This window comes from Chrysochloris asiatica, unplaced genomic scaffold (assembly GCF_000296735.1).
Source record: "Chrysochloris asiatica unplaced genomic scaffold, ChrAsi1.0 scaffold00395, whole genome shotgun sequence".
Taxonomy (NCBI): domain Eukaryota; kingdom Metazoa; phylum Chordata; class Mammalia; order Afrosoricida; family Chrysochloridae; genus Chrysochloris; species Chrysochloris asiatica.
In genome coordinates, this window is record NW_006408913.1 from 1,010,651 (window position 1) to 1,037,393 (window position 26,743).

General features: G+C 45.6%; 1 protein-coding gene across 1 annotated transcript in view; it reads right to left on the minus strand.

The window, feature by feature from the left end:
• Nucleotides 1–4,691: 4,691 nt before the first annotated feature.
• CNNM4 (cyclin M4) overlaps nt 4,692–26,743 on the minus strand; it is a 51,297-nt gene continuing 29,245 nt past the window's right edge. The window contains exons 2-7 of the mRNA XM_006876618.1: nt 14,565–14,708; nt 14,129–14,263; nt 12,697–12,866; nt 12,325–12,421; nt 5,137–5,318; nt 4,692–4,889 (exon numbers count right to left, since the gene is read on the minus strand). Of these exons, the coding sequence (XP_006876680.1) occupies nt 4,692–4,889; nt 5,137–5,318; nt 12,325–12,421; nt 12,697–12,866; nt 14,129–14,263; nt 14,565–14,708 (926 nt within the window). The remainder of the gene's footprint in view (nt 4,890–5,136; nt 5,319–12,324; nt 12,422–12,696; nt 12,867–14,128; nt 14,264–14,564; nt 14,709–26,743) is intronic.

Genomic DNA, 26,743 nt, shown 5'->3' on the forward strand with positions numbered 1-26,743 from the left:
TGTAGGGCTTAGCTCACCACTTCATTGCTATTTTTCCCTCACTTCCCCTTATCGGTGTTGAGCGTGGTCACCAATCACAGCGTGTATTCCCATTGAGTCTTATGGGATAAATTTTATTGAAGATGTTTATCACTCCTGACTTTGAAAGTCAAAATCCAGTCCTTGCCTTCAAGGAAAGTGCATTCCCACCAGGAAGACGGATGGTTAATAGGTTTAAACACAAACCTACCAAATTGGATCCTCACAGCTACTTCATGTTATTAATATTTTACAGGAGAAAAGTAAAGCCCACAAAGACTCCACATGAATGTTTTGGTTTGGTAACTCCATTTCTAGTAATTCGTCCTTGGGAAATAATCCTATAAGACAATATGGTCTCTTGACAATATGGAATATTACTTATTCATAATAAATTATCTTTATGCAATTGGAAGCTAACAAGGCTTCTTGACAGATATCCAGAATAACAGACTTGTTTCCCAATAATGTTATGTGCTGTGGCGTCGGTTCGGACTCATAGCGACTCTGTACAGGGTTCCCGAAGCTAAATTTTTACCAGGGCAGAACGCCTCATCTTTCTCCCGCAGAACGGCTGGCAGTTTCGAACTGTTGACCTTGAGGCTTGCAGCCCGATTTGTAACCACTACACTACCAGAGCTCCTTTTGAGGTTACATGTGTAATTAAAAATTATTTTTTATAAAAATTCTGTTGAAATGCATTTGTTGTATCATGAAAATAACACTATTTTAAAAAGTAGAGGCACTATGGCCACAATTATGTAAAACTTGTTTTGTAGAAGGTAATGTGCACCCCTAAAATAACAAAGAGCAGAATGTTCTTGGGTCCCTCAACTTCTAACCAAAACCTGTGAAAAAAGGCCTCAGATAGGCCTGGAAAGGTCACAGTCTTTCAGAAGATGAATATCTAAATATTTATCCTTGAATTTTAAACCCATACCTATTGGGCATAACTTCACTGGCTAACTCGTGCTCTATCTCTCAAGCTCCTATCCACTTCCTCCAATTGGTCTTCCATTATCTTGGCTAGGTTAGATCAAGGGTTTAGGAACTATGTGCATCCACTGACCCCAAACATTCAGTACTTACCATATTTTGCTGTTGTTATTATGAAGTGTCATGGAGTTGGTTCTGACTCATAGCTACCCTGTATAGAGTTCCCAAAGACTGGCTAGTGGGTTTGAACCTCCAACTTTGTGGTTAGCAATCCAGTGCTTATCCAACAGCATCATACTCTCTATTCAGTCTTTTATTCCTAAATGCCTGCATTGTACTCGATGGTGTCCTATTGATGAGAATATAATCTCAGCCCAAGGAGCTCAGATTCCAGTGTGGGGACAACAGAAAATACACAAATCTATGTTTTAATATCTGGAAGTCCTAGTGTGGCAGTGTAGGATAAGCACTGAACTGCTTATCAAAGACGGTGGTTCACACTCACTAGCCACTCCTTGAAAACCTTGTGGTTCAAACCTACCTTGCAGTCCAGTGCTTTGTCTTACAGCGCCACATCATTACTTAAGTGTAAAATTGCATCACTACGTACTGCCAAAGCACAAAGACTCATAGCCCAGCTAAGCTGACAGGCAACCTTAACCATCACAGCCAGCGTTCTCTCACCTCAGAGTTCCTTCATGCCAGATGTACGTTGTTAACATACAAAATATTCTGACAGTAGATTTTTACTGCTGTTATAAATGGGAAATGTTGGATAAGGAGAACATCAATAGATGAGAAGTATGTATCTGTGTCTATGCTGTTTGGTTAGTAGCATCACAGACGTTCTTTCAGGATGGCTTTAATAGTATAGAAATCAAGGGTGGCAATAGATGAAGGCCCTGGAGCAAGCTGGAGATGAGGGGTGTCTCAGAGTAAAAGCACTCACCATACACGTCTGGTGCCAGGCGCAGAGCTGCAGCATGCCCTACAGTTCAGCATTATTCTTTGGATTGCATATATATATTTTTTTAATGTTTTATTGTGAATTATATGATAGTTTACATGGGAGAACATTAGTTTTACATTCATTCTATCGTATATCGTTTCATTGGATTGCATGTATTTTAAAAGTTACATTTCTGCTTGTAACTTTTTACTGCTATGCAGTCCCAGAATACTTTTTCCTTGCCCTGTCACATGTAAGTGTTTAAGTCACCTCCCCAACCACAGCCACTTCAGCCTCTATTACAGATACTGAACAGTGACAGAACTCAAACAGGCAAATTATCCACTCAGCAAGATTTATACATATTTCATCTTTTATTACCAATCAAAAATAAATTCCATATATTGTTTAGCAAATATTATCATTGTTTTGTGACAAAAGACACAAGACTCATAACAACAAAACTCCCCGAGAGTCAAACTCATAACAATGCCAAAAAAAAAAAAATCACAAAAATATACAAATTAAAATCTTATGCAAAATAAATATGAGTTCTTTGCTATGGTGGCTATGACTTGCCTACCCATTTGGATGCCATCTGCAAAGGTCTCCCTTCCACGGGAAGACTTGCAGGGGTGGGCCAGTTCCAGGGTATGGCTCAGCCCGGGAACCAGAGGTTAGAATAGGAAATGAATAATTGCACTGGGAAGAGGAAGTCATCAGACCAGTAATATTTGGAGATAATTATGACCCTCTGTAAGAATTGATTGTAAATGGGAAGGGAGGGGGTTAGGAGGGACCATCTGTTGATAGTAACCATGTGTGCAAAGAGGTAGCTGTAGAAATGTGTGCCTGCGTCTTTCACTTCACACACACTTGCTTGGTTCCAGTCATGCATTCTGTTTACCTGGCACTGAGCTCTGCCAGGAACACAGCTTTGCTAGCTCCTGCATGGTCTCAGAAAGCAAGCTGCTCCTGGGAAGAACTAAGGGGGATTCCCCAATGGGAACACAGGTCTGGTGTCTTTCCCATATGACTACCAACCCATGAACATCACCACAACTTCTTACAAGGTTTGAAAGAGTAAATCCTGTGACAAGAGAAACCCTCTAATTGGCCAGGGGCAGGTAAACTTGGTGCAAGACATTTCCTGGTCCCAGGACTAGGTCCCTAGGCACCTAGGGAGCACTGGGGTGACAGGACTCCATGGGTTGAAGAAACAAGTGAATAAATAATACTCAAGCCGAAGGTCTGCAGTCTCCCTCGCCTGGATCCCAGGCCTCAGCTCCTGTTCCAACCGCTAAGAGGGCCAACGAGGACCCTGGTCCCACAGCCTCCCTACCAGTGGGAGGCCCAGAGCTCAACAGCAGGGTTGGACTTGGCCCTGGGGAGAAGATGCTGGGGAAGGGTTTCCCGGGCAGGAAGAACTCTCAGGGTACAGTACCAATACTTAAGCAAAGACCAGGCTGGCCTCTCACAGCAGGATTACACAGTCATGGGGAAAACAGGGCTGCCAGTTGTATGCCTTTCCGATGGGAAGCCACCTTTCCGGGGGCTCCATAAAAGTGTGAACAAGGTCAGGTAAGCCTCTGCAGCAGAGTTAAGAGGCATGAAGACCTGCTCATTTTGGTTTTCAACAGGTTCTCTTGTCCCCAGACCTGCAGGGGGTTGGTGCTTGGCGATCAACATAGGGAATCAGCAAAAGAGCCCTGACTTTCCTTTTGGAGTAGGAGCCAGGGGAGGGGAGTGGAGTATTAACTGCTAACAGTGCAGATGCTTGTGACCAGAGTCAAAAAGGAGCCAAAAGGAGTAATGAGACAAGACACCGCTAATGCAGACACTCTCACACTATGGGGGAAACGTTTGGTAAAAGTGAAGGCAGGGTCTGAGGAGCAGGGGTAAGCCAGCTTAAAGGTATGAGACCCTGCCTAACATGTTCAGTCAGCCCCATCAAAGGGGAAAGAGTTGTCCAAAGTTATCCCACATGTGAGGCAAACCAATGTGGGCAGGGCAAGGAGCCTCATCCGAGCCCGAACTCACCAGGAGAGCTGTCAGCAGAGTTCGAATAGGGTCATGAATCCCGTGACAGGCAGGAGTAGATGTGCCCCTCACTGTAGCTGGAATTATCATGTCCCTGAACAGTTACCCAGAATCCCCTGGCCTCAGCAGCATCACACAAGCCTCTGTACATGTTGCCCAGGTTTTTGTTCTTAATGCTATTTGGTTCCTTGCTTCCTGGGAAGAAGTGTCTTCCTCCCAAGAGACAACCCTATGAGCAGGCCTCTGGAATCCTACCTCTGAAGGAGAAGAAAAAAGAAAAGGGAAAGTGGGCTCCCCAAGTCAAGAGACACAAGCCAAAGGTAATGGCTGGGAGCAAATCATGGCTATTGCTTCCTGTGGTGTGAAACCCTCCCCTTTTTGAAAAAAAAAAAAAAAAAAAATTCTTTTTTAAGAAAGTTCCTTAACCCTGTTTCCCTTCCCTATTCCCTTCCCCAAACGCTATTTAAAAAGAGGAGCAGTGAATCTTGTTTAGAAATGCTCTCAGTAAAAAACAGCCTTTGCTCACGGGAGCTGGCCTATTACCCCAATCAGTCCAGGGCTGGGTAGCCTCTACCTCAGAGTTGTTCAAAGGTCCCTGTCAGAGGGCCAAATCTCCATGGACTGGGGACCATCTGGATGCTCAGACGGCCATATGCATCCCCTTTCTGGTCTATTAGGCTTTCTATTTTCATGTGGGCCCACTGGGGAGGCCCCCGCAGGGCTGGCGGGGGGCCCCCGGGCCCTCCTGTCAAATGGCGCTCTCATGGGAGGTTCTGTGCAGCAAGGAGTTACGTTCATTGAGAAGAGTTGTGGTCTCGTCCACTACAGGCAGCTCAGATTTCTCAGAGAAGTTCTCAGTGCAGATTGTACATCCATCCATAGGAAACTGAGGGCAGTTCTCCATGCGTGAGGCCAGCAGCCCATTCTGGTACTGTTGTCGGGTGATCTACAGAAGGAAGGGAAGAGGAGGTTCACAGAGAGCAGGGCCCGGGACCTGGGGAAGTGGAGTCTATACTGAGTCTATGAGCCAGGAACATGGCAGCATGAACAAGGAAACATATCTTGGTTCTGGGCCCACTATGCTGGGTTCTGTGGATGAAAGAAGTTGCTAGTTCCTAAGGCAGAGTGATCCAAACACCTGTAGAAGAAGGAAGACAGCGCTGGCCAGAGCAAGGGCTGGGGGAAGCACTCACCTTTATGTATTGTAGGTCCATGAGGGCCCGGACACTGAAGTCAGAGATATACTGGCCCAGGATGGAGCTGCCAAACTGGATGCTGCCACCTGCCATGGGTGGGGTACTTGTGACATCTGTACGATCCGGGTAACTGAGGGAGGCGGAGCGGCTGAGGACCGTGGGATAGGATGGGGAACGGTCTGTGGGGAGAACAGAGGACATCAGGCCAGGAGCCCCCTGGTGCCCACTCACAGCCTCTTGTTGACCTCTTCCCATGGAAGCCAAGGGGAGTAGTACCCTCACCCACCCGTGCAGGGACAAGAGGTGGCTCTTAGGAGCAAAAAGACGCATGTGGAAGCTGTTACTGCAGAAAGTTTGAACTTGTCAAAGCAAATGAGTTAGTTTGTTTGAAGGAAGTATCATGCAAGAAGCATAAAAATGTCTACCAAGATGACAACACACAAGAACAAAAATTTTTTAAAAAGACAGAAAATTCATGGCTACAAAATCCTTCGCTTCCCAATAATAAATCAAAGGCAATACAGTGATTTACCCTACCATTACAGACAAGCTGTGATCCTTGTCTCAACAACACTGTGACATATACAGCATACTTACATACCACATTAATACTGGGAATAGACAGTTTATATTCTCTCACCACGCATCCACACATACATACTCTATCACATCTTAAAATGCTCTGAAAGGGTCAAAGTGTGTCCTGTACATCAACTGCTCTTTGTGGAGCCCGGTCTTATCCCTAATTCCTATGTCTTCTGAGCCCCCATCAACCCGGTAGAGATTCTCCCAGAATCCTAGCACTCCCAGAGTGCCACATTCCCACAGCCATCATAGGTGTCTGATGAGACAAAGCTTGAGGCAATGGTCTAGAGGTAACACAGGCCTCCAGAAGACTCCAATCTGGAAAAGGGAGTGAGTAGCTCCCCATCTCAAATCAGAAAGGACGCGGAATGGTATTTTGAAAGAGGAACTGTGCACACAACTGCACAGACTCTTATTTCTGTGAAACTTAGAAAAGAACAAAGATGCACAAAGAAATGCAAATGAGAAGTAGATGCTAATTTGCTTACCAGTTAACTACTAGCGGTTCCAATAAATGTTACTGTTGTTAGGTACACTTGAGTTGATTTCGACTCATAGTAACTCCTATATGTTGTTGTTGTTGTTGTTTGGTGCCATCAAGTCAGTTCCAACTCATAGCGACCCTATTCACAACAGAATAAAACGTGCCCAGTTCTGTGCCATCTTCACAACTTATGTTAAAATCAAGCCCATTGCTGCTGTGTCAATCCATCTTGATGGGAGTCTTCCTCATTTTTGCTGACCCTCCACTTTACCAAACATGATATGCTTCTCCAGCGACTGGTCCCTCTTGATAATATGTTCAAAGTATGAGAGATGAACTCTCGCCATCTAGGCTTCTAAGGATCATTCTGGGTGTACTTCTTCCAATTGTTTGTTATTTTGGCAGTCCATGGTACTTTGAATATTTCTCTCTAACAACATAACTCAAATGCAGTGTTCTTCTAAGGTCTGCCTTCTTCATTGTCCAACTTTCGCATGCATATGAGGCAACTGCAAGTACCATGGCTTGGGTCAGGCACACCTTAGTTCTCAAGCTCCTGGACAGAAAAAGAGGTCTTTTGAAACAGATTTGCCTAATGTAATATACATCATTTGATTAACTGACAGCTGCTTCCACAAGTGTTGATAGTGGATCCAAGCAAAATGAAGTCATGACAACATTTATCTTTTCTCCATTTATCTTGATGTAATTCTTACTAGTCCAGTTGTGAGGATTTTTGTTTTCTTTACAATGAGGTGTAATCAATACTGAAGGCTGTGGTCTTTGATTTTCACCAGTAAGTTTTGTATGTCCTCTTTGTTTTCAGCAAGCAAAACTGTATCATCTGTATATCACGGGTCGGTAATAAGTCTTCCTCTAGTTCCCATGCCACATTCTTCTTCATATAACCCATCTTCTTGGATTATTTGCTCAGAATACAGACTGAAAAAATATGGTGAAAGGATACAATCCTGGTGCACACCTTCCCTGATTTTAAAACATTCAGTGTCCCCTTATTCTGTTCTACAACTGCCTCTTGGTCTATCTACAGGTTCCTCATGAGCACCTCAAGTGTTCTGGAATATCCATTCTTTGCAATGTTGTCCATAGTTTGTCATGATCGGCACAGTTGAAAGCTTTTGCTAAGTCAATAAAGCACAAGTCAACATCTTTTTGGTATTCGCTTTCAGCAAAGATCCATTTGACGTCAGCAATGTTATCCCTTGTTCCACGTCTTCTTCTGAATGTACAACAGAACAAAACACTATTCAGTCCTGCGTCATCCTCACAATGATTGCTATATATGAGCCCACTGTTGCTGCCACCATGTCAATCCATCGTGTGGTGGTCTTCCTGTTTTTCAATGACTTTACCAATTGTGATATTCTTTTCCAGGGACTAGTCCCTTCTGATAACATATCCAAAGTACGCCATCCTCGCTTCTACGGAGCATTCTAGATGTACTTCTTCCAAAACAAATTTGTTTGTTTTTCTGACAGTCCCTGGTACTTTCTATATTCTTTAACACCACCACAATCAAATGCATATCTATTTTTCTTTAGTCTTCCTTATCCATTGTCCAGCCTTCACACGCCTAAGAAGTGATTAAAAATATTATAACTTGGGTAACCCCAAAGTGATATCTTCGCTCTTTAACTCTATAAAGAGGTCTTAGGTATTGTGCAGCAGATTTGCCCAATGCAAGAACATTGTTTGATTTCTTCAGTGTTCCTTCCATAGTGTTAATTGTAGATCCAAGTAAAATGAAATCCTTGGCAACGTCAATCTTTTCTTGATTTATCACGATGTTGTTTCTGGTCCTGTTGTGAGGATTTTTTTTTTTTTTTTTTTAACATTAACCTGTAATTCATAATGAAGGCTGTATTCTTTGATCTTCAATAAGTGCCTCAAGTCTTTTTTGCTTTCAACAAGCAAGGCTGTGTCATCTATCTTAGGTTGTTATGAGTCTTCCTCCAATCTTGATGCCGTGTTCTTCTTCATTTAGTCCAGCTTCTCAAATTATTTGCTCAGTATACTGACTAAATAAGTATGGCAAGAGGATACAACTCTGGTGCAGACCTTACTGATTTTAAACTGCATTGTCCTCTTATGTTCGAATGAATGAAGTGTCCAGGAATTCTCATTCCTCACAATGTTATCCATAGCTTGTTATAACCCACCCAATCAAATGCGTACACAGTCAATAAAACACAAGTAAACATCTTTCTGGCATTCCCTACTTTCAGCTAAGATGCAACTGACACCAGCAATGCTATACCTCATTCTACATTCTCTTCTGTATCCGGCTTGAAATTTTGGAAGCTCCCTGTTCGTGAGTTGTGGCAATTGTTTTTGAATTATCTTCAGAAATATTTTACTTGCATATGGTATTAATGATATTGTTTGATAATTTCCTCATTCTGTTGGGTCACCTTTCTGTAGAATGGGCACAAAAATGGATCTCATCCAGTCAACTGGTCAGGTAGCTGTCTTCTAAATTTCTTGGCATAGACAAGTGAGCACTTTTGGTGTTGTACCACTTTGTTGAAACATTTCAATTGGTATTCCCTCAGTTCCTGGAGCCTTGTTTAAATAATGTTTTCAGTGTAGTTTAGACTTCTTCCTTCAGTACCATCAGTTCTTGATCATATGCTGCCTCCTGAAATAGTTGAATGACTGCCAATTCTTTTTGGTATAGTGGCTATTCTAACAAATGTTGTTGTTAAGTGCCTTCTTCAAGTCGATTCTGACTCCCAGCAATCCTGTATAGGATTTCTGAGGAGTGGCTGGTGAGCTTGAACCACCAACCCTGAGGTACAAACCAGGTTAATTAACAATCCAGTGCATTAACCCGCAGCACCCACCAGAACTCCATTCTAACAAATAGCCCAGCAAAACTTGCAAAGCAATTGAAATCCAGGAAATTGAATGACCAACGCAGCCTTTAGCTCCATGAGAGTGAACTGAGTAACAGTCAACGTTGAGCTGCAGTAAAGCTTAGGTTTTCATGCACAAACCCATGAAAACACAATCTGCAATAGTTTATGATTAGATAGTATACAATAATCACAAGATTGTATGCAAGAATCAGTCATTCTAACGTTAAGTAACACCTCTAGTTTAGCTTTAGCAAAAAATGGAGCTATTAGCTAAAATTCCCGCTTATTTGGAAGATAGAATGCTTTTAAATAATAGGAACTGAATGTAATACCAAATTAGTGACACGATCTAATAAAAATTGGGATCCTAGAAAGAAAATAGGGCAAAACAATAATTGTTTGTCTCTAGTTATGATGTGATGAATTATTTTTAAATGGCCTTTCTAGTCATTTGATGGTTTTGTAATTCTCATCAAATGATTGGATGGGACTATTCAAATGAGGTACTTATGGTCCAGTCCAAGAGGATTGGACAGCTTGCTAATAAAGCAAATAAGGTGCATGCAACCCTTGTGGGGACTGTTGCTGCAGGTAAGTGCCATTGAGTACATTCTGACTCATAGCAATTCTGTGGTTAACAGGTATGTCTGACCTTGCCCCATAGGAACCAGCTTTAGCCTATAGGTAATGACTGTTTTCTAACCTGTGACGTTAGAGGGGGCCAGATTCCTCCACCACATCACTTTTACACTGAGTAATGAAATTATGGAGCTTGAAAAACTTCTGAACACTTTTTTCAAGAGCCCTATTGGTCTGTTAACTAAAAAATCAGCAGTTGAAACCCACCAGACACTCCATGGGAGAGAGATAAGGCAGTCTCGGGAAGATTTACAGACTCGGAAACCCTAGGAAGCAGTTCTAGTCTGTCCTACTAGGGCTGCTATGGGTCAGAATCAACTCAACCTCAGTGGATTTGTTGGTTTTTGTTACTACTTTTTTCTGTTTCCCAAATAAGCCTATGTTATTTCTGTGCTGAATACAAAACCATAACTATAGCATCGTATAGCTAGTAAGTAAGGAGCTCTGGTAGTATAGTGGTTATGAATCAGGCTGCTAACCTACCAGTGGTTCCACGGGAGAAAGATGAGGCTTTCTGCTCCCATAAAGATTTGCAGCCTTGGAAACCCTGTGCAGAGTCACTATGAGTCGGAACAGACTCCACGGCACTTAACAGCAACAACATAGCTAGTAAGTGAGGAGATGGGATTTAGACTCTGCGAGTGCTGTGCTGGCAGCCTCCACAGGGCAGACAGACATGAGTGACAGAACAGAAAGCACATCCTGTGAAGAAAGGCGGGAGGTGTTCTAGAAGCTGATGAAAAGGCGAGTGATCTGGCCCAGGTTGATGGGTAGCCTCGATCAGCAGGGTGCTGAGGCACTGTGCTCAGTTTCCTCCAGCACCCAAAAGGGAACATGCTGGTGAGTGGCTTCGAAACCTCCAGGTGAGGTTGCAGACTTGGCCTGGTGGGCAGTGACCCTCCATTTCCAGCCTATTATCTGTGCTGTCTACAAGTGTAAGCACATGCTGAGTGTGGGCTTCCTTAAGAATCGACGGAGACCCTTCCAGAACCAGAGCAAAGCAGAACCAGAAGGTGGGTTCTTGGTCAAGCAGAGGCAGTAAAAGTAAGGCTGATCCCCAAGTCTGAACAGGTGCCCTGTCAGGAGCCCTCGTGCCTGCGGGGAGAGGTTAATGCAGCTGCGGCATGTGGTCAGACAACAGGTAGCAGTGTGACCTTCTCCAGCCATACCACGTTACCTGAGAGCCAGGAGAGCAGGGAGTTCCGCTTGCCAGGCGGACACCCAGCCTGGGTTGAAGGTGCTGAATTAAAAGAGGAGAAAGTCAGTGATGGTTGGGAGGCCACAGGAACAAAATGGAGAGGTGGACCTGAGGGGGGCCAGGCTACCTTGGCAGAGAGAAGAGTCCAAGTGAGGAAAGGGGACGGGGCTCTGCCAAGGAACAGTGCGCAGGACAGACCAATGAGGCCTGTGCAGAGCAGGAGAGAGGCTGGCGGGGTGTGCCTGGGGCTCCGACAGTGGCTCTAGATCCTCCTACATGTCATTTCCACTCGTTTCCATCCACTACAAGTGAGTACTGGAGGCTCACAAGTAGTAGGATTGAGCCCAGGACCCTGACCCAAGCTCCGGGGGCATCACTGAAGAGAAAGTGTGCCTAAGAAGACACCCCCAATGCCTGCATGCCCTTCTGAACACTTCCCCAGCTGGACGGTGAACAGTGCTCTCGGGAGGACCACACAAGTCCTTCCCAGTCATCACTGAGGCTACCTGGGCTGGTCCCTTTGCTCCCAGACCCACGGCAGAGGCAATGCAGGCTCTTCCCGCTTCGTCCCACACTGAGCGCCAGAGCTCACAGGATTGTACACTAGTGAGCAGCAGAACCGGCCAAGAGAACTTGAGCCGCCCAGAGGAGAAGCAGAGGGCGCTGGGATGCCAGAGCAGGATGCTCATTCTGAGGCCAGTCTGTAGACCTTGGATCACCTCTCTTAGAAGGTGTCTAGTCCATGTTTTGTCCCTAAATTCCTTTATTTCATCAGAAATAGCCCTGAACCAAAAGCCAGTGGCTGAGCCCCTTGCAAAACCAAATCCATCGACAACCTGCCCCAACAAAGAGGTCCTGGACAGGGTCGTTGGGGCTGTTTGGGACTCCTCCCTCCAGGGTCAGTCCTCACCAGCCCTGCCAACTACCTCTGTCTGCTTCCCACACTCAACCTTCTTCCCACTGTTATGGACAATGAGGGCCACCGGGGTCTCTATTGGTCCATTCTGCCTAGTGTTCAAAGACTGCTAATGGCATTCTACTTTCTATCAGAGCCATGCTCAAGGGACATTCCAGGGCTCCCCAACACGTCCCTTAGTCCCCAGTCCTCTTCCACCTCAGGCAACTTGGTCTCATTGTCACAAAAACACAGACTCAGCTGTCTCCAAGCCGCTGCTCAAAATCCCCTTCTCATCTCTTCCCCTTTGAAGTCCATCCAAAGAGAAAAGCCACTCTGCTTTCCAGGAGACCTTCTCCAGGGTGCTGGCATCCTCAGCCTCCACCCAAGTCCTTCTCTCCCAAGGCAACAGCAAACGCTTATGTCCTTAGTTACGAGCCATGAAGACTGCGCTCAGTTCCCAGGTGTCAGTCTCTCCCACCCCGAAGCCATCCTATGGACTTACCAGAGGGGGATGATGCCAAGGCCATGGTCCCATAGTAGGAGAAGGCACCCGTCTCAAACTTCATATTCTCCTTCCCAGCCTCCACTTCCACCTTTCCCTGGAAGAACACAGGCTCAGGGTTACAAACAGGAGAGGAGGAAAACATGACAGAAACAGAGGGGTAAGGGAAACAGGAATGGGACCATGAGCAAAAGCTCAGCAGGTCAGATGCAGAGACACAAGGGTCACTATCAGGGAGAGGACAGGCAACTTGGGGAAGCAGAGGCACAAGGACAGGCCTCGTGCTCCCACACCAGGGAACTTGACATGAGATGTCTCAGGGATAGGAGGGCAGATGTGGTACAGAGGGGACAAATGAGGGGGGCATCTCACTTGTAGGATGAGGATGAAGTAGTCAGCAGGCTTATTTCGGGTATACAGGTAATGGTGGCTGTAGAATTTGTTGTGCTCATCAAACTTGAGTTCCTGGATGACATCTGGATACTTGAGCAGCCGTAGCAGGATCTTCTCTGATACCAGAGAGGGATTAAACAGGGGCACCTCTGTGGGCAGAGAGAGAAGGACTTTACACTGGGCCTGGGTTGAGTGGCGCCCAGAGCAAATTTGGCCTCATCGCGGGGCCTCCATCTGAACCACAGCAGCCACTGGGCTGGGGCGGCTTCCTCACTGCCTAGGCCTTTGCCCAGAGGCCTGCTGCCCAGCTCTGTACCTCTCTGGGATGAGAGTATGCTTGGTTTTTCATTGGTTAGACCTGAATCTGTCTGGCTGCTTGGGCTTAAATGGAGACACTTGTACTAATCGTGCAAGTCTTAATTGCCTCATCTGTAAAATGGGAATACGAATCTCACAGGGCCACTGTTAAGTGGGATAATACATGCAAAGCACGTTGATGCATTCTTGGCATACGGCAAGTGTTTTATACGTTATTCTAGTGTCATTATCAACATCATCAATACCGCAGCAGGAAAAGAAAGGAGAAGGAATGACCTTGTCTTTAGTAAATAAAGGTCGGGAAGGATACAGAGAAGGCAGGAATTTTATAACCTGCCACCTAGTCCCCTAAGGAAACTGAATTAGGGGGAAGAGGAAAGAAAGGCCACTGACCTAGGAGTTACTTCCCAAACGCAGGGAGAGGGGAGGGCAGGGGAAGAGAACAAGAGCTGGATCCAGTTCATCAGAGTGGGATCCAGCTAGCTGGGGTAAGGTGTGTGTGAGCCACCTGGGCATGTGGAGAGGCCTCCTTCTCCCTCAGGTGCTCCCAGGGGTTACCATCAAAATTAAATTCAGATGCTTCCTGTTGTTGCTGTTGTTAAGTGCAGTCAAGTCAATTCCAAATAAGTGACCCTTTGCAGGAGCAGAAAGTCCCATTTTCCTCCCATGGAGCACTTGGTGAGCTCGAACCACCAATCTTGTGATCCACAGTCCAGTGCTTATCCTACAGAGCCACCGTGCTGCCCTCTAGAAGTCTGAAACTCCAGCAGCATGAAGTCAGCTCTGACACAGGGTGGCCTCATGTGAGTCAGAGTGAACTGTGACCCACAGGAGTTTCAATGGTGGATTGTCCAGAAGTAGACCGCCAGGTCTTTCTTCTAAGGGACCTCTGGGTAGACTTCAACCTTTAACCTTCTGGTTAGTAGCCAATCGTATTAACCATTTGCACCACCCGGGGACTCTTGAGTTTGCAACGGCCAACTCGATAACTTATGGCTAAATCGATCCTCTGCTGCAGCCTTTACCCCAATATTTCCCTCTCCATGAATGTTTTTCATCAACACCTGAAGGTCTTCCTCATGCTGTTTCTTACCTGTGGCCAAGAAGCGATGAGCAGCCAGAAGTAGCTGAGGTGAAATTTTCACTTTGAGTTCATTGTCAGTATCCTTGAAGGCTGAGAAATCTCGCTTATTCTTCTCAGATACCCGTTTCCGGCTTCGATTGTCAGCTGCCAAGAGGAAGAATTGGAATTTAATCTGACTAAGAACACTCCCTTGAGAAATCGGGACCAGCTCTGCTGGTCTCTTTAATCCAGAAGCAGCAGCTCTGGTCCAGGGAAGGGTCTCAGAGGCCCAGGGGCAGGGAAGAACGGAGGTGAGGTGATGTCCTCCCACTACTCTCAACAATGTGCTCCCGTTCACAATGGCCAGCACAGAGGGCCATGTTACTGGGTGTTGGGGTGTCGGCATTGGGTTTCTGATCCCAGCGGGAAAGGGGCTCTGAGGGCACGTGGCAAGGGAGAAACTCACTGTACATGTCCGACTCGTCCAGGATCTCAGACTTGATGATCTCCTCAATGACGTCCTCCAGGGTGACCAGGCCCAGGACCTCATAGAAGGGGTCACCCTCACCCTCGTTGTTCACCTTCTGCACGATGGCCAGGTGGGACTTCCCTGTAGGGACAAGGCAGTGAGTTAGATCAGAGCAAATGGACCGGACAGGAGACTCCCTCCATTCAATGTTAATATATTTGTGGTCATAGGTGATTTTTTCCCCTTTTCTTTGCTTTCTAAAGTTTCTATCATGAACAGATGCTGCATTTATAAAAAGAAAAACTGGAAGTATTATTATTTTTATAAAGGTGTTTCATTAAGGACCATTTGTTTAAATGGGATGAGATGTCAAAGTTCTGCCTGGTGCCAGGTTTCAGGGGTTTGAGGAGCTCCTGGGGTAGGGGAAAGAGGCACACTGATAACCCGTGGGCACAGAGAGCCCGTGGTTGGGGACATGTGACCCACCTGGACAGGAGGCTCATCCTCACATTCCCTCACACACTGCTTACTCTCTTTGGCAAAAATCCACTTCAAGGACCCAGGGGCTGCGATACTACCCCAGGCAAAGTCTCTCAGTTTCTAAAGCCATTTACAAATTAGTCCAGCTTCTAATTAGGCAGGGCAAAGAGTATCATTAAGAGAGGGGATCACCTAACCTAAGTTGAGTAAGAAGAAGTTATGAGTCAGAGGGTGAAGGCAGATGGTGTAACCGAGCTTCCCAGACCCTCCTCTGGGCCCCCACCCTGCTTCTCAATGTCCCCTGCCCCAGCAAGTGACAGCAAGTAAATAGTTAGAAGGGCTTGGCCTCCGCTCTACAGAGGAGAATGAACGAGGAGAGACACAGGTTTGGACCAGCCTAAGGGACAAAGCCCCATGAGATCTGTGAAAGTAAAGTCAGGCTCTTCTGCATGGCTTCCCCTTTGGAACATATGGGCACATGAGGGTAAGCCAGAAAGTACTGCTATTGAGGTTCTAGTTCATACATGCATGGGTTTACTCCAAAAAAAAAACCATGTTTGAACACGTCTCTGTGATCGGTAGATGGCTGCAGACACATTCTCTCAGTAACACTCTTGTCTTAGTCTCGTTGTTGTTGTTAAGTACCGTCGAGTCGGTTCCGACCCATAACAACTCTGCATAGGGTTTCCAAGGAGCGACTGGTGAGCTTGAACCACTGACCTTGTAGTTCAAGCGGCTTTGCAGTCTGGCGCATTAACTCACAGCGCTACACCAGGACTCAGTCTCCTTAGGTGCCTTTAAAAACAGTCCAATCAAAACAGTGACTACTGAGGGGATCTGCTGGGCCAGTTCCATTCATGGCCAAGAGCACAGCTCAGAAGGTTATGGTGACTATTCTTTGGGATTCCAAAAGGGTAATCTTGATAGCTTTTCTTGAAGGACAGAGGACAATCACAGGGACTTATGAATAAGTCTGAAGAAAACAAAAACTGCACTGGGGAGGGAAGGCCAGGCAAGTTAAGTTACACTGAGGAATTTTTGCTACCACAACAATGTACCTGCTCATTCTCATAGCATAAAGACTGCAATGTCAGCGGTTCAAACTTACCAGCCGCTCTTCGGAAATGCTTTACAGGGGTGCTATGGATTGAAATCAACTCAACTGCACTTAACAACAACATGAGAATTGATTTTGGAAACCTTACTCCATCTACCCTAAAGCCTTCATTTTGTCCCTTCAAATTTCTTTTTGCTTCCCAAACTCAAAGAACATTGAAAATGAACTTGATTTAGGTTTCTCAAGGATGCCAAAACTCCATTTTGATGTGGTATCAATCAAAGAATGCAGAATTAATCGGGGAAGAGTTGTTGTTGCTGTTAAGAGCCGCTGAGTTGGTTCTGACATAGAGGGTGTTTCCAAGGAGCAGCTGGTGAACTTGAACCACTGACCTTGAAGTTCAAATTGACTTTGCAGCTCAGCATAAACCATAACGCCACACCAGGACTCCTGGGGAAGGGTTAGAGAGATGGAAACACTGCCTTCAAAGTGTATAGTCCTAGATGGAGGAGATGTTGTCAAGAGGGACTATTTTTGTTTAACAAATGTTCCTAAGATTGGATAGCAACATTTGTGACTTAGCCTCCTACTTTGGAGATACTGTGGATCCAGATCTCTGCAATAAAGCAAACTTACTTTACTAGTAAGTCACACAATTTGGGTTTTTTTTTTTTTTCTGGTTTCCCAGCCCATATGAAGCTATACTGTAGTCCACAAAGTGTACAAAATTATTTTTGAGTGCTGTCAAGTTGATTCCAACTCACAGTGACCCTGTATAGGGTTTCCAAGGAGTGGCCACTGGGTTTGAATCACTGACCTTGCCATTCAAACAGACATTGCAGTCCAGCGCTTATTGCAGTCCACACCAGGACTCCAAGTGTTTTGAAAAAAATTGAAATATTGTAAGAATTACCAAAATGTGGCATGAAGACACGAAGTGAGCACACTCTGTTGGAAAATTGGCGCCAACAGGCTTGCTTGATGTAGGGTTACCACAAACCTTCAATGAATCAAAAACACAGCACCTACTATGTGTGATGAGGCGAGGCACAATAAAACGAGGTCTGCCTGTACTCAGTGCCTCATTCTACACAGTGCCTGTAGAGGATGCTTTCCAGGCATCTCTCCCAGGAAGCCATGAGCTAACACCTGGGATTGATTCCTGGCCCGTGGACCATCCATCTGTCAGTGGAGGCTTGCTTGTATGTTGCTGTGATGCTGAGTTTCCAAGACTCAGACAGATGAAGAAGAAACCCTTGGCAATCAACTTCTTAAAATCAGTCACAGTGAAAACCTCATGGATCACAATGGTCTAATCCCTAACTGACCACCGGACAGTGTTTTGTCCCATTTGTTGAGAGAACCCTCTGTTGGGGGCTGACCCCACAGTAGTTAACCACCACCACCACCAGTAAACCTGCTGCCCTTGAGTCAATTCTGAGCCCGTGTATGTGTGTCAGAGGAATCTGGGCAGTCAGTTAAACTGTCATCAAGTGGGGATGGGCATTTGATCATCCCCCATCCTTGACTTCCCATCCCTGTGGGCAGCTCTTAACTGTGTCACATTGGCACACTCTAGTAGGGTTAATAGTGGTCAGCTTTGGGGGGACTTGGAGTTTGGGAATGGGACCCTGTTATTCCTGACTGTACCCTTCTAAGGTGGCAGGATATGCACTGGACTGCAAACCACAAGGTCAGCAGTTCAAAGCCACTAGCTGCTTCTTGGAAGCTCTGTAAGGATCACTATAAGTTAGAACTGACTCAACAGCACTTAACAACAACTAATACCCTTCCAAACTCCCCATCTGTTCTGTTTGATAAGCATATTTTACTTTTACAATTTTTTTAAACTTGATAAACTAAGAGGAGAAAAGCAAAGGGAACAGAGTGGGCAGTTACTTCCTGCCTCTCACTGCCCGCAGCCAGCCCCAGGGAATTCCTGACAAGGTTCACCGAGCAGAGAGGCATGGCTTCAATAAATCCGCCCACTGAAACACCTAATTACTGCACACAGACCAAATCTCTCTGGGAAAGGTTGGAAGCTTCTCTAAACAACCATCCACTGATGATTCCTTGAGCAAGATCTTTGTGGTGCTCTTAGTCCTCAGGCCTTCTGAGGCACCTTTGTGAGATCCCCTGGTAGATGTGGGCGCCCTCTTGTGGCAGCCTGCGCTTTGACATGCACTTTAAGGCATGCACATTCACTCCTACTCTTCATGAACACAGGCGCTGATGGAGGCTGGCCAGACTGGGCCTCACACAAAGATGCTTGGCTGAGGGGGTGAGTGGGACTGAGAGCTAGTCAGTTACCCTGGCTGGCCCAGCCTTGCGGCTCTGTGCTGCTTGATCCTCACCTCTCTGAGCACTTGTTGTTAAGTGCTGTCAAGTATGTTCGGAGCCACAGCGTCCCTGTATAGGGTTTCCGAGGAGCTCCTGGTGAGTTTGAAGTGGTCATCTTTGCAGTTCAAACTGACCTGTGGTTCAGTGCCTTATCCTACAGCGTCACAAGCAGAACCTTCCCTTCCCAAAGCCCAAGAACTTTTCAAGGTCCCTCATGACCTCTGATGGTCTTACCCTCAGATGACTTGCCTAGGCAGCAGCCTGTGACCCAGGGATCCTATCTCCATCCTCCTGGAAAGTCTCCACCTCTTGGCTTCCAGGATTCCAGGCTCTGGGTGTTCCTCTCACCTCAGGGGCCTTCCTGTCCGTTTCCCTTCTCCCTTCTCTCTGACCTGCCAATGTTGGAGGGTCCTGGGCTCAGTCCTTAGAGCTGGTCTTTTGCTTCTTGTCTTTAAATATATATTAAAGGTGTGGCACTGCAGGATCAGCCCTGGACCACAAGGTTGGTGGAAACCCTTTACAGGGTCTCTATGTGTTAGAACTGACTCGACGTCACTGAACAACATCTATCAAAGAATCCTAAAAAGTATTTCTAATCCAGCCCTCTCCTGTGTGAACAGAATCATATATCCAACTACCCACAAACAGTTCCACTTGTATGTCTTAATCTGGCCAGTGAGTTCCTACTCCTCCCCCCACAACCTTCCCCAGCCTATCCCTGTGGTTCATCAGGCCAGTACGGGAATAAACTTGGCCTTTTCTCTTTCTTTCCCCATCTACATCCAATCTATTCAGCAAGTCCCATCAGTGTTATCTATAATGAATAGGTGGAACCCAACCTCTTCCATCCAGCCTCTTCTCACAGCCTCCACGGCTACCTGCCCATTCTGGGCCACTAGCATCTCCTACCCAATGGACTGAGAGAGTCTCTAAACATTTGCCTTGCTTCAACTTGCACCCTTAGCCAACTCTCAACACAACAGCAAGGTGACCCTTTCACAATAGAAGTCAGACTACATCATTCTCCATCAAAACCCCTCAAGGGTTCCCATTTCACTCTGGTCTCAAAGTCCTCTCTTCCCACATCTCCTGCTCTGGTCAGTCTCACTGGCTTCCTCTGCCTGCCATCCCTCCCTAGATATCTGCACACTCCCCCCTCCTTTAGGTCTTTGCTTAAAGTCTACCCTCTTAAATGAGGCTTACCCTGATGGCCCCATTTAAAACTGCAACCCCTCTTCCACACTGCTGACCCTTCTCAGTTGATCAGCTTAACATTAACTGTGTACTATACTGAATTTTTATATTTATAGTTTACTGTCTGCCTTTCCCCACTACATTTTGAGCTTCACTATGGCTGGGGCTGTGTACCCAAAATTCAGATTCAGTGTACGGCAAATAGTCAAGGAATATTTGTGGGTTGGAGAATGAGTTCACATGGACGTTCTAAGGAGAAGAAAGAATCAAAGGGGAGAGAGGACGGGGGCAAAGGACACTGGATAGAAAATGAATTGTTTTGGACCTGATTGTTGTTAAGTGCCATAGAGTTGGTTCCAACTCATAGCACCTTGTAAATGGTTTCCAAGGCTGTAAATCTTAGCGGGAGCAGATTTACTCCTTCTGTGGAGCGGTTCGTGAGCTCAAACCGCAGACCTTGTGGTACAGTGCTTATCCTACAGAGCTACCATGATCCATTTTGGACTTTAGTATTTTAGAATTTTCTGTAGTTCAGCAATTTCTGCTAACTGATTTACTATTTAAAATAAGTGGATCAACTTAATACTTAATATTTACGACTCTCATTGCATGGAAATGTTTAATGAGTTACCTCATCTTATAAGTAATACCCATTCACTGAGAAAATTACATTTGGGGATTGCGTTGGAGTGAAAAATGAAACATGAAAATTTAAATGTTAATGTTTACTTCAACAGCTGAAAAGCTTACCTTTCCCAAAGCAGTCCATATTCAGAGAAAAAAGCAAAACAGGTATTCCTCGTTTTTCAAAAGTTCATATTTGCGCTACTTAGCTTTTACAGAAGACCTACATTTAGCACCTGTTTTCCCTAACTGAAAGAAATCCAAAGAGGATTTTCCTTTAAGAAAAATTGTGAAAATTGAAACTAGCGGTCAGCGTTTGTTTTGCAGGGAGCCATTAAAAGAGGCAGCGCACACCCTGAGCCGTGGGAGTGGCGCCACTAAGCTCCTCCTCCGGGAACTACACTGTGCAAACTTTATTTCTACTAATATGTCATTGTTGCTAAGTGCTGGCTGTGTAGGATCATTTACTCCTGCTTTTACTATATGCTGGCAGTGCTATGAGTAGGAACTGACTGGACGGCACTTAACAACAACTACAAAAAGTGTTATTTTAGGGTTTATGTGGTATTTGTTATGATTTGGTAGGTTATTTTTGGGTCTGGTAATACTCAAAAATGTTTCCCATATAAATTAATGAAAATTATTTCTTGACTTTTTGCCATTTCTGCTTAAGAAAGATTTCACAGAAACACTCTACTTTCAGATAGCCAGAGGAAGCACACATACACACACAAGGGGGTTTCAAAAGTTTCTGGGAAATTTCCATGATCTTTTAAATCCATTTTCCATGAGCTTTGATGCCTCCTAGTGTGTATTACGGCAAGGCCGGCAGTTCTAATTCACCTGCTGCTCTTGGGAAACCCTATGCAGGGTTACTAGGAGTCAGAACCAACTTGTCAGCACTTAGCATCGTATAGCAAAAGTGAAGCTCTGGTAGTGCTGCAGGGTATCCACTAAGTTGGCAGTTCAAGCCCACCAGCTGCTCCATAGGAGATAAATGAGGTTTTATGATTCCATAATGATTTACAGTCTCGGAAACAGGGAACGGACTCTAGCATTTTATTAGCACGTCTGCTATGCTGTTAACAACAAACGTAGCAAAAATGCGAATAATTGGCTAACATTTGAATCCTATGAAATTGCTGGCATTTGATTGCTTTTGACCAACAAAAAATGGCAGTTTCATGTGACTTAACCAAACAGTATAAGGGATTCAGGATTTTTTTCTTCTTTGTATTTTTCCTGTATAGAAATGCAAAATTTCTAGACAGAAATTTACAGATAATCAGTAAAAATACTAATTTTGTAATCAGGAAGAAACAGATACCATGGCAACTTAAAAAAAAAAAAATGTATCATGCTGTTTCTTCTGGGACTTGTAAGTTCCTGAGTCTCCTAAATTCAAGCATGGCTTGAAGCCACTCACCTGTGGGGATGAAGCAACTCATCTGGGGTGGGGGGGGGGCTCTGGAGAGGCACCTGGGGCCCTGGCTGTCCCCACTGGGTCACACTAGTGACCCAGGGTGGAGTAAGCAAGCATGGAGTAAGCATGCTTGCTTACTCCGCCCCTTCGTCAACCTTTGTACAGCAGCAGCCAGATGGGGCCTTCCCCTCCCAGGTCAGAGAGCTGCTCCATGTGAGGCTGGGAGAGATCTTGAGGACATGCCATAAGCAGTCTGACACAGGGGTACCTTTAGGTGGGAGACTGGGGCACAAAATCTGCCTGAGTCCCTCCACCCTCCTCATCGACCACTCCCCCTGACTGGTGGACCACCTCTTCAGCCGTCAGCCCTCAGCCCATCACTTTCCTTGACCCTGGGTCTCCCTCTCCCATGTTCTCACTGCCCCACCCATCCCCTCTTTCCTTCCTCCTCAGCACCAGCCCCACTGCTGCCTGCTTGTGCCACCAGCCGGCCAGTGTCCAGTGCCCATTGACAGGACAGCAGGCTCAGGGTCCTGAGCTGCGTGGTGACTTCACTTCTCACCATACCATCCCTCCTACCTGCCTGGTGCAGAGCAGGAGCTCTAAATAAGGCAGTCTCAGGGGTCCCCATCTCTGGACTGAGTTCTCTTTGCCCCAGAAAGCCCAGTCCTCTGATCTCTATGATGCCCATTTTAAGACTCTGCTGAGTCTCGTGGGAAAGAACCAAGGGCCCAGATCAGATATCAGCTTCCCACCACTCAAGATGGCATCCTCGGTGTGCTTTCTGGCTGGGTGTCCCAGCAAATTCTACCTCCTGACACCCCAAGTTCCCAGGACTGGCCCTGGCCCGTGCCCCCGGGAGAGGTGGTGACCATGTTAGCCAAGGATCTACACTTATAGATGACTGGGCATCATGATTTCTTGGGACCCCCCTTCCCCCTCCCCAAGCCACCCGCTGGATTAATCTTGCTATTAATAGTGCTGATTTCAGCCAGCAGGAGGAGCAGGTAGCTCAGCAAGAAGGCAGAAGAAGCCCCTGGCAGAGACAAAGGAGGGGAGCAGAGCAAAGAGCAGCTGATGAGCCCCCTTCCACCTTGGGGTTGTCCAGCCTGGGTTCACACATACATACACACTGCAGGACACTCTGGCTTTCTGATACTGGAAGAAAGCAAATGTGGAAGAGCTGCCTAGTCACCTGGAGAGAAGGGACCTGGTCCCTGTGGACCTAGCCTGCAGGGCACTGCCACCTCAGAGAAGATGACAGAGCCTGGCTCCCCCATGGCCCAGGGGGGTCAGTGATGACAAGAAAGGCAGCCTGTGTCTGTGACTCCCCCAGCCTTCAGGTGCACACAGCAACTGGGATCCTGAAGTCCTACCACAGGGCAAGGGCTTAACAGGCTCCAAAGGCAGGGAGAGAGTTACACACAAAAGATTCATGAAGAACAAGACCCAGTCTCCACAGCAGAGATGGACAGACTGGGGAGGGGCAAGGAGAAAGCTGTTCAATCCATAAGCAACTTAAAAGAATACTTTTATTGTTGTTGCTAAATGCTATCAAGTCACTTCCAACTCATAGCGACCCATCATAGAGTTTTCGAGGCTGTGTATCTTTGTAAGAGCAAAAAGCCTCAACTTTATCCCAAAGAGTGGCTAGTGGACTCGAACTGCTGACCTTGTGGTTCACAGCCCAGTGATTATCCTAAAGAGCCACAGTGCTCCCAACAGATAGAGGAGATCAGTCCTCAATTGTAATACAAATTAAAATATAGTTGGCATAGTCGCTTACCCATTGGGCAGCTAACTGCAGGGTCAGCAGTTCAAAGCCACCAGTCACTCCACAGGAGAAAGATGAGGCTGTCTGCTCCTGTCAAGATTTACAGTCTTGGAAGCCTCTAGGGAACAGTCCTACTCTGTCCTATGTTGTTGTTTTGTGTCATCGAGTCAGTTCTGACTCATAGCAACCTTGTCCTATACAGTTGCTATATAAGTCAGAATCCACTTGATGACAGTGGGTGTGGTGCTGTAGGATAAGTACTCGACCTCAAGATCAGCGGTTCAAACTCACCAGCAGCTCCTCAAAAACACTATACAGGGTCACTATGAGTCAGAAATGACTTGATGGCACTTTAACATAACACATGACATAGTGTCAAAAACAGTGCAGTACTGGTGCAGAAATGAATAGAGCAATGAGAGTTCTGAAATAAATCCCAGGAAATTGTATATAATAAAACTGGCATTTGAAATCAATGGAAGAAAAGAAGGATTATTCCATGAAAAGTATTAACTGGTCCAATATCATTGTTTTACATAAGACTTTGTAAACCAGTAAGAAAAAACAGCAACCGTATCTTAAATGAACAAAAGACATGAAAAAATACAAAATATAAAGTGAAAAGTAAATTGGAGAAAAATGTTCAGCTTTCCTAATACACAGGGAAAACATTTTTTTTTTTTGTATCTGATGGCACACATCAACAAAAAAACCAAGTTAGCCAAGATGTGCAAGATGAATAGTCAAATATTAGCAGGAGAACTCCCACTGCTGTTGGGAGTTTAAAACTTTTCTCAGGAATCTGGCAACATGTGTCAAGTATAAAATGTACAAGACCTTGGACTCAAGTCATTTCTTCAGCTTCTATAAAGTTACATTAAACTAACGAGACACAACCAGCAGGGTGCACACAGGAGGGCAGGTCTCAGTGTGGTTTAGAACACAATATTGCAGCCACTAAAAAGGCTGACGTGGGCACAGATTTACTTAAAGAGATGGTGGCTCACCATTTGGGTACAGCAAAGAGTTACAAAACAGCACAGTAAGAAAGACTGATGACGACTTACTTTCACTGTTTGTAGAAATACAGTTTACAACGTATTTGCAGGAGTTTTAACCTTTACTTTCATAATGAGAAAAAAAATAAGAATACTGCCAATACTTTGGGGAACACAAAGAGGTAATGGAGCCAACATAGTTTATTGAAGACTAATTAGAAGAAAATGCACCCAAAATATTCACATTCTGGGTGGTGAGATAAGGGTGACTTTAATTTCATAATCATTTTCCATTTTTCTAAGACTTTCTACAATAAATATATCCACCACCATCGAGCTGATTCGGACTCATAATGACCCTGTATAGACGCTATGAGACTGCAAATCTTCACAGGCGCAGACAGCCTAGTCCTTCTCCCAAAGAGCAGCTGGTTTTCAACCACTGACCTTGTGCTTTAGTAGTTCAATGCCTGACCCTAAGTGCCACCAGGTCTCCTTAAAATAAATGTGTTACTTTTATCTTTACTTTTTAAGTACTGTACACCTTGCTTTTTCACTCATCAATGCTAATGTCCTCAGAGCTCCCAGTTGGCTTTTCCCCCGTGTGGATTCTCCATGGTGGGCTGCACTGCACCTTCTTCCTCCTGCCGGTGATCAGCAGTCTTTGTCCACTGTAAACAACACTTCAAAGAAAACCCCTGTGCATCCAACATTTGGCCCCTGTGTGAGTCTAAGTGTACAAATGTGGACAAATGGGGAGTTACTGGGTCTAAGGGTTTGTACACTGGCAAATGTGATAGAAATCTCAAATTGCTTTCCCTAGCAGGTGTCTCAGTTTATATCCTCCCCAACAGAAATGATGTTCGTGGGTCCCGATTCACTCATTGCCCAGGGCTTAAAGCCCATGGCAGTGGAATTGATTCTAACTCAGAGAGACCCTGGAGGGCAGAGGGGAGCTGCCCCACAGGGTTCCCAAGGCCGTAATCTTTATGGAAGCAGACTTCTACATCTTTCTCCCTGCCGAGCAACTGGTGGGTTCAAACTACTGACCTTTTGGTAAGCAGCCAAACAAGGCTGCAATTAAAAACCCCCAATGGTTAGCACCAGGCTAACAGCAAGTCCTTAATAAATAAGCACCACTGATTAAAATACTGATGAAAAACACCGGTTACATTTTATAAATGATAGACATTAAGACGGATAGAAAGGCAAAGGTGGTGGAAAAATGCAGACGAGAGGGGAAGGCATGGAAGAAGAGGGGAAAAGAGGAAGACAAGGGGAGAAATGAAAACGCAGACATTGTAGCCCATTTGCCAAAATGTCAGAAAGAGATCTGCCCCTGAAAAGATCCCAGAGCCTGATATCCCTTTCCGGCCAACAAAGCACATGCACACGCCCGCACCCCATGGACTTTGAATGTGCCACAGCCCATCTTGAGCCTCCAAAGGGGTTACTCATCACAGACATTTATCTTTTCTTCCAAAACAAATACACACATTTAGCTTTTGTTTTACACACTGACCGACGGCACAGCGCAGGTCACTATGGGAAGAGGCCTCTGGGAGGCAGAGGCCTTGGCAGTGTCTCACCTGCTTGCTCACTCAGGAGGCTGATGAGGTGTGTTCCATTACACAGGCTTACAGATTAGGCTGAATACTTTCAACCAAATAAACCCTCACGAAATGGACATGTGCTTAACACGAGTCCTGCAAAGACACTCCAGAATGAAGAGAACACAAGCAAGCACAAGCCAGGAGCGCTCTGTCAACTCAACCACAGCTGAGTAGAGAACAAATCAAATTACAGTCAAATCAGGGCTGACGAGTGATGGGACTTATTTCAGTCCATCTCAACATTGTTAAGAAAACAATCTGAAACAGATTTATCGCAAATAAGGGGCTGGTGGCCTACAAAAAGGATGAGACCAAAACCCACTGCTGTCGAGTAGATTCGAACTGATAGTAACCCTATAGGAGAGAATACAACTAGCCTATAGGGTATCCGACGCTGTGAACTTCATTGAAACAATGCCTATCTTGCGTCTGGAAAGCAAACCTTTCAGTCAGCAGTTCAACGATTACCCACTTATTGCTTGCTAAAAATGCAAATAACAAGGAGATTGGTCAGTTTTGTCATCTCGATAGGTTTAAAAAATGAGCCGTCCTAGAGGCAGACAGGGGGAATAGGGGAATAGCGTAGTGGTTACGAATTGGGCTGCGAACCGCAAGGTCAGCAGTTCGAAACTACCAGCTGTTCCGCGGGAGAAAGATGAGGCTTTCTGCTCCC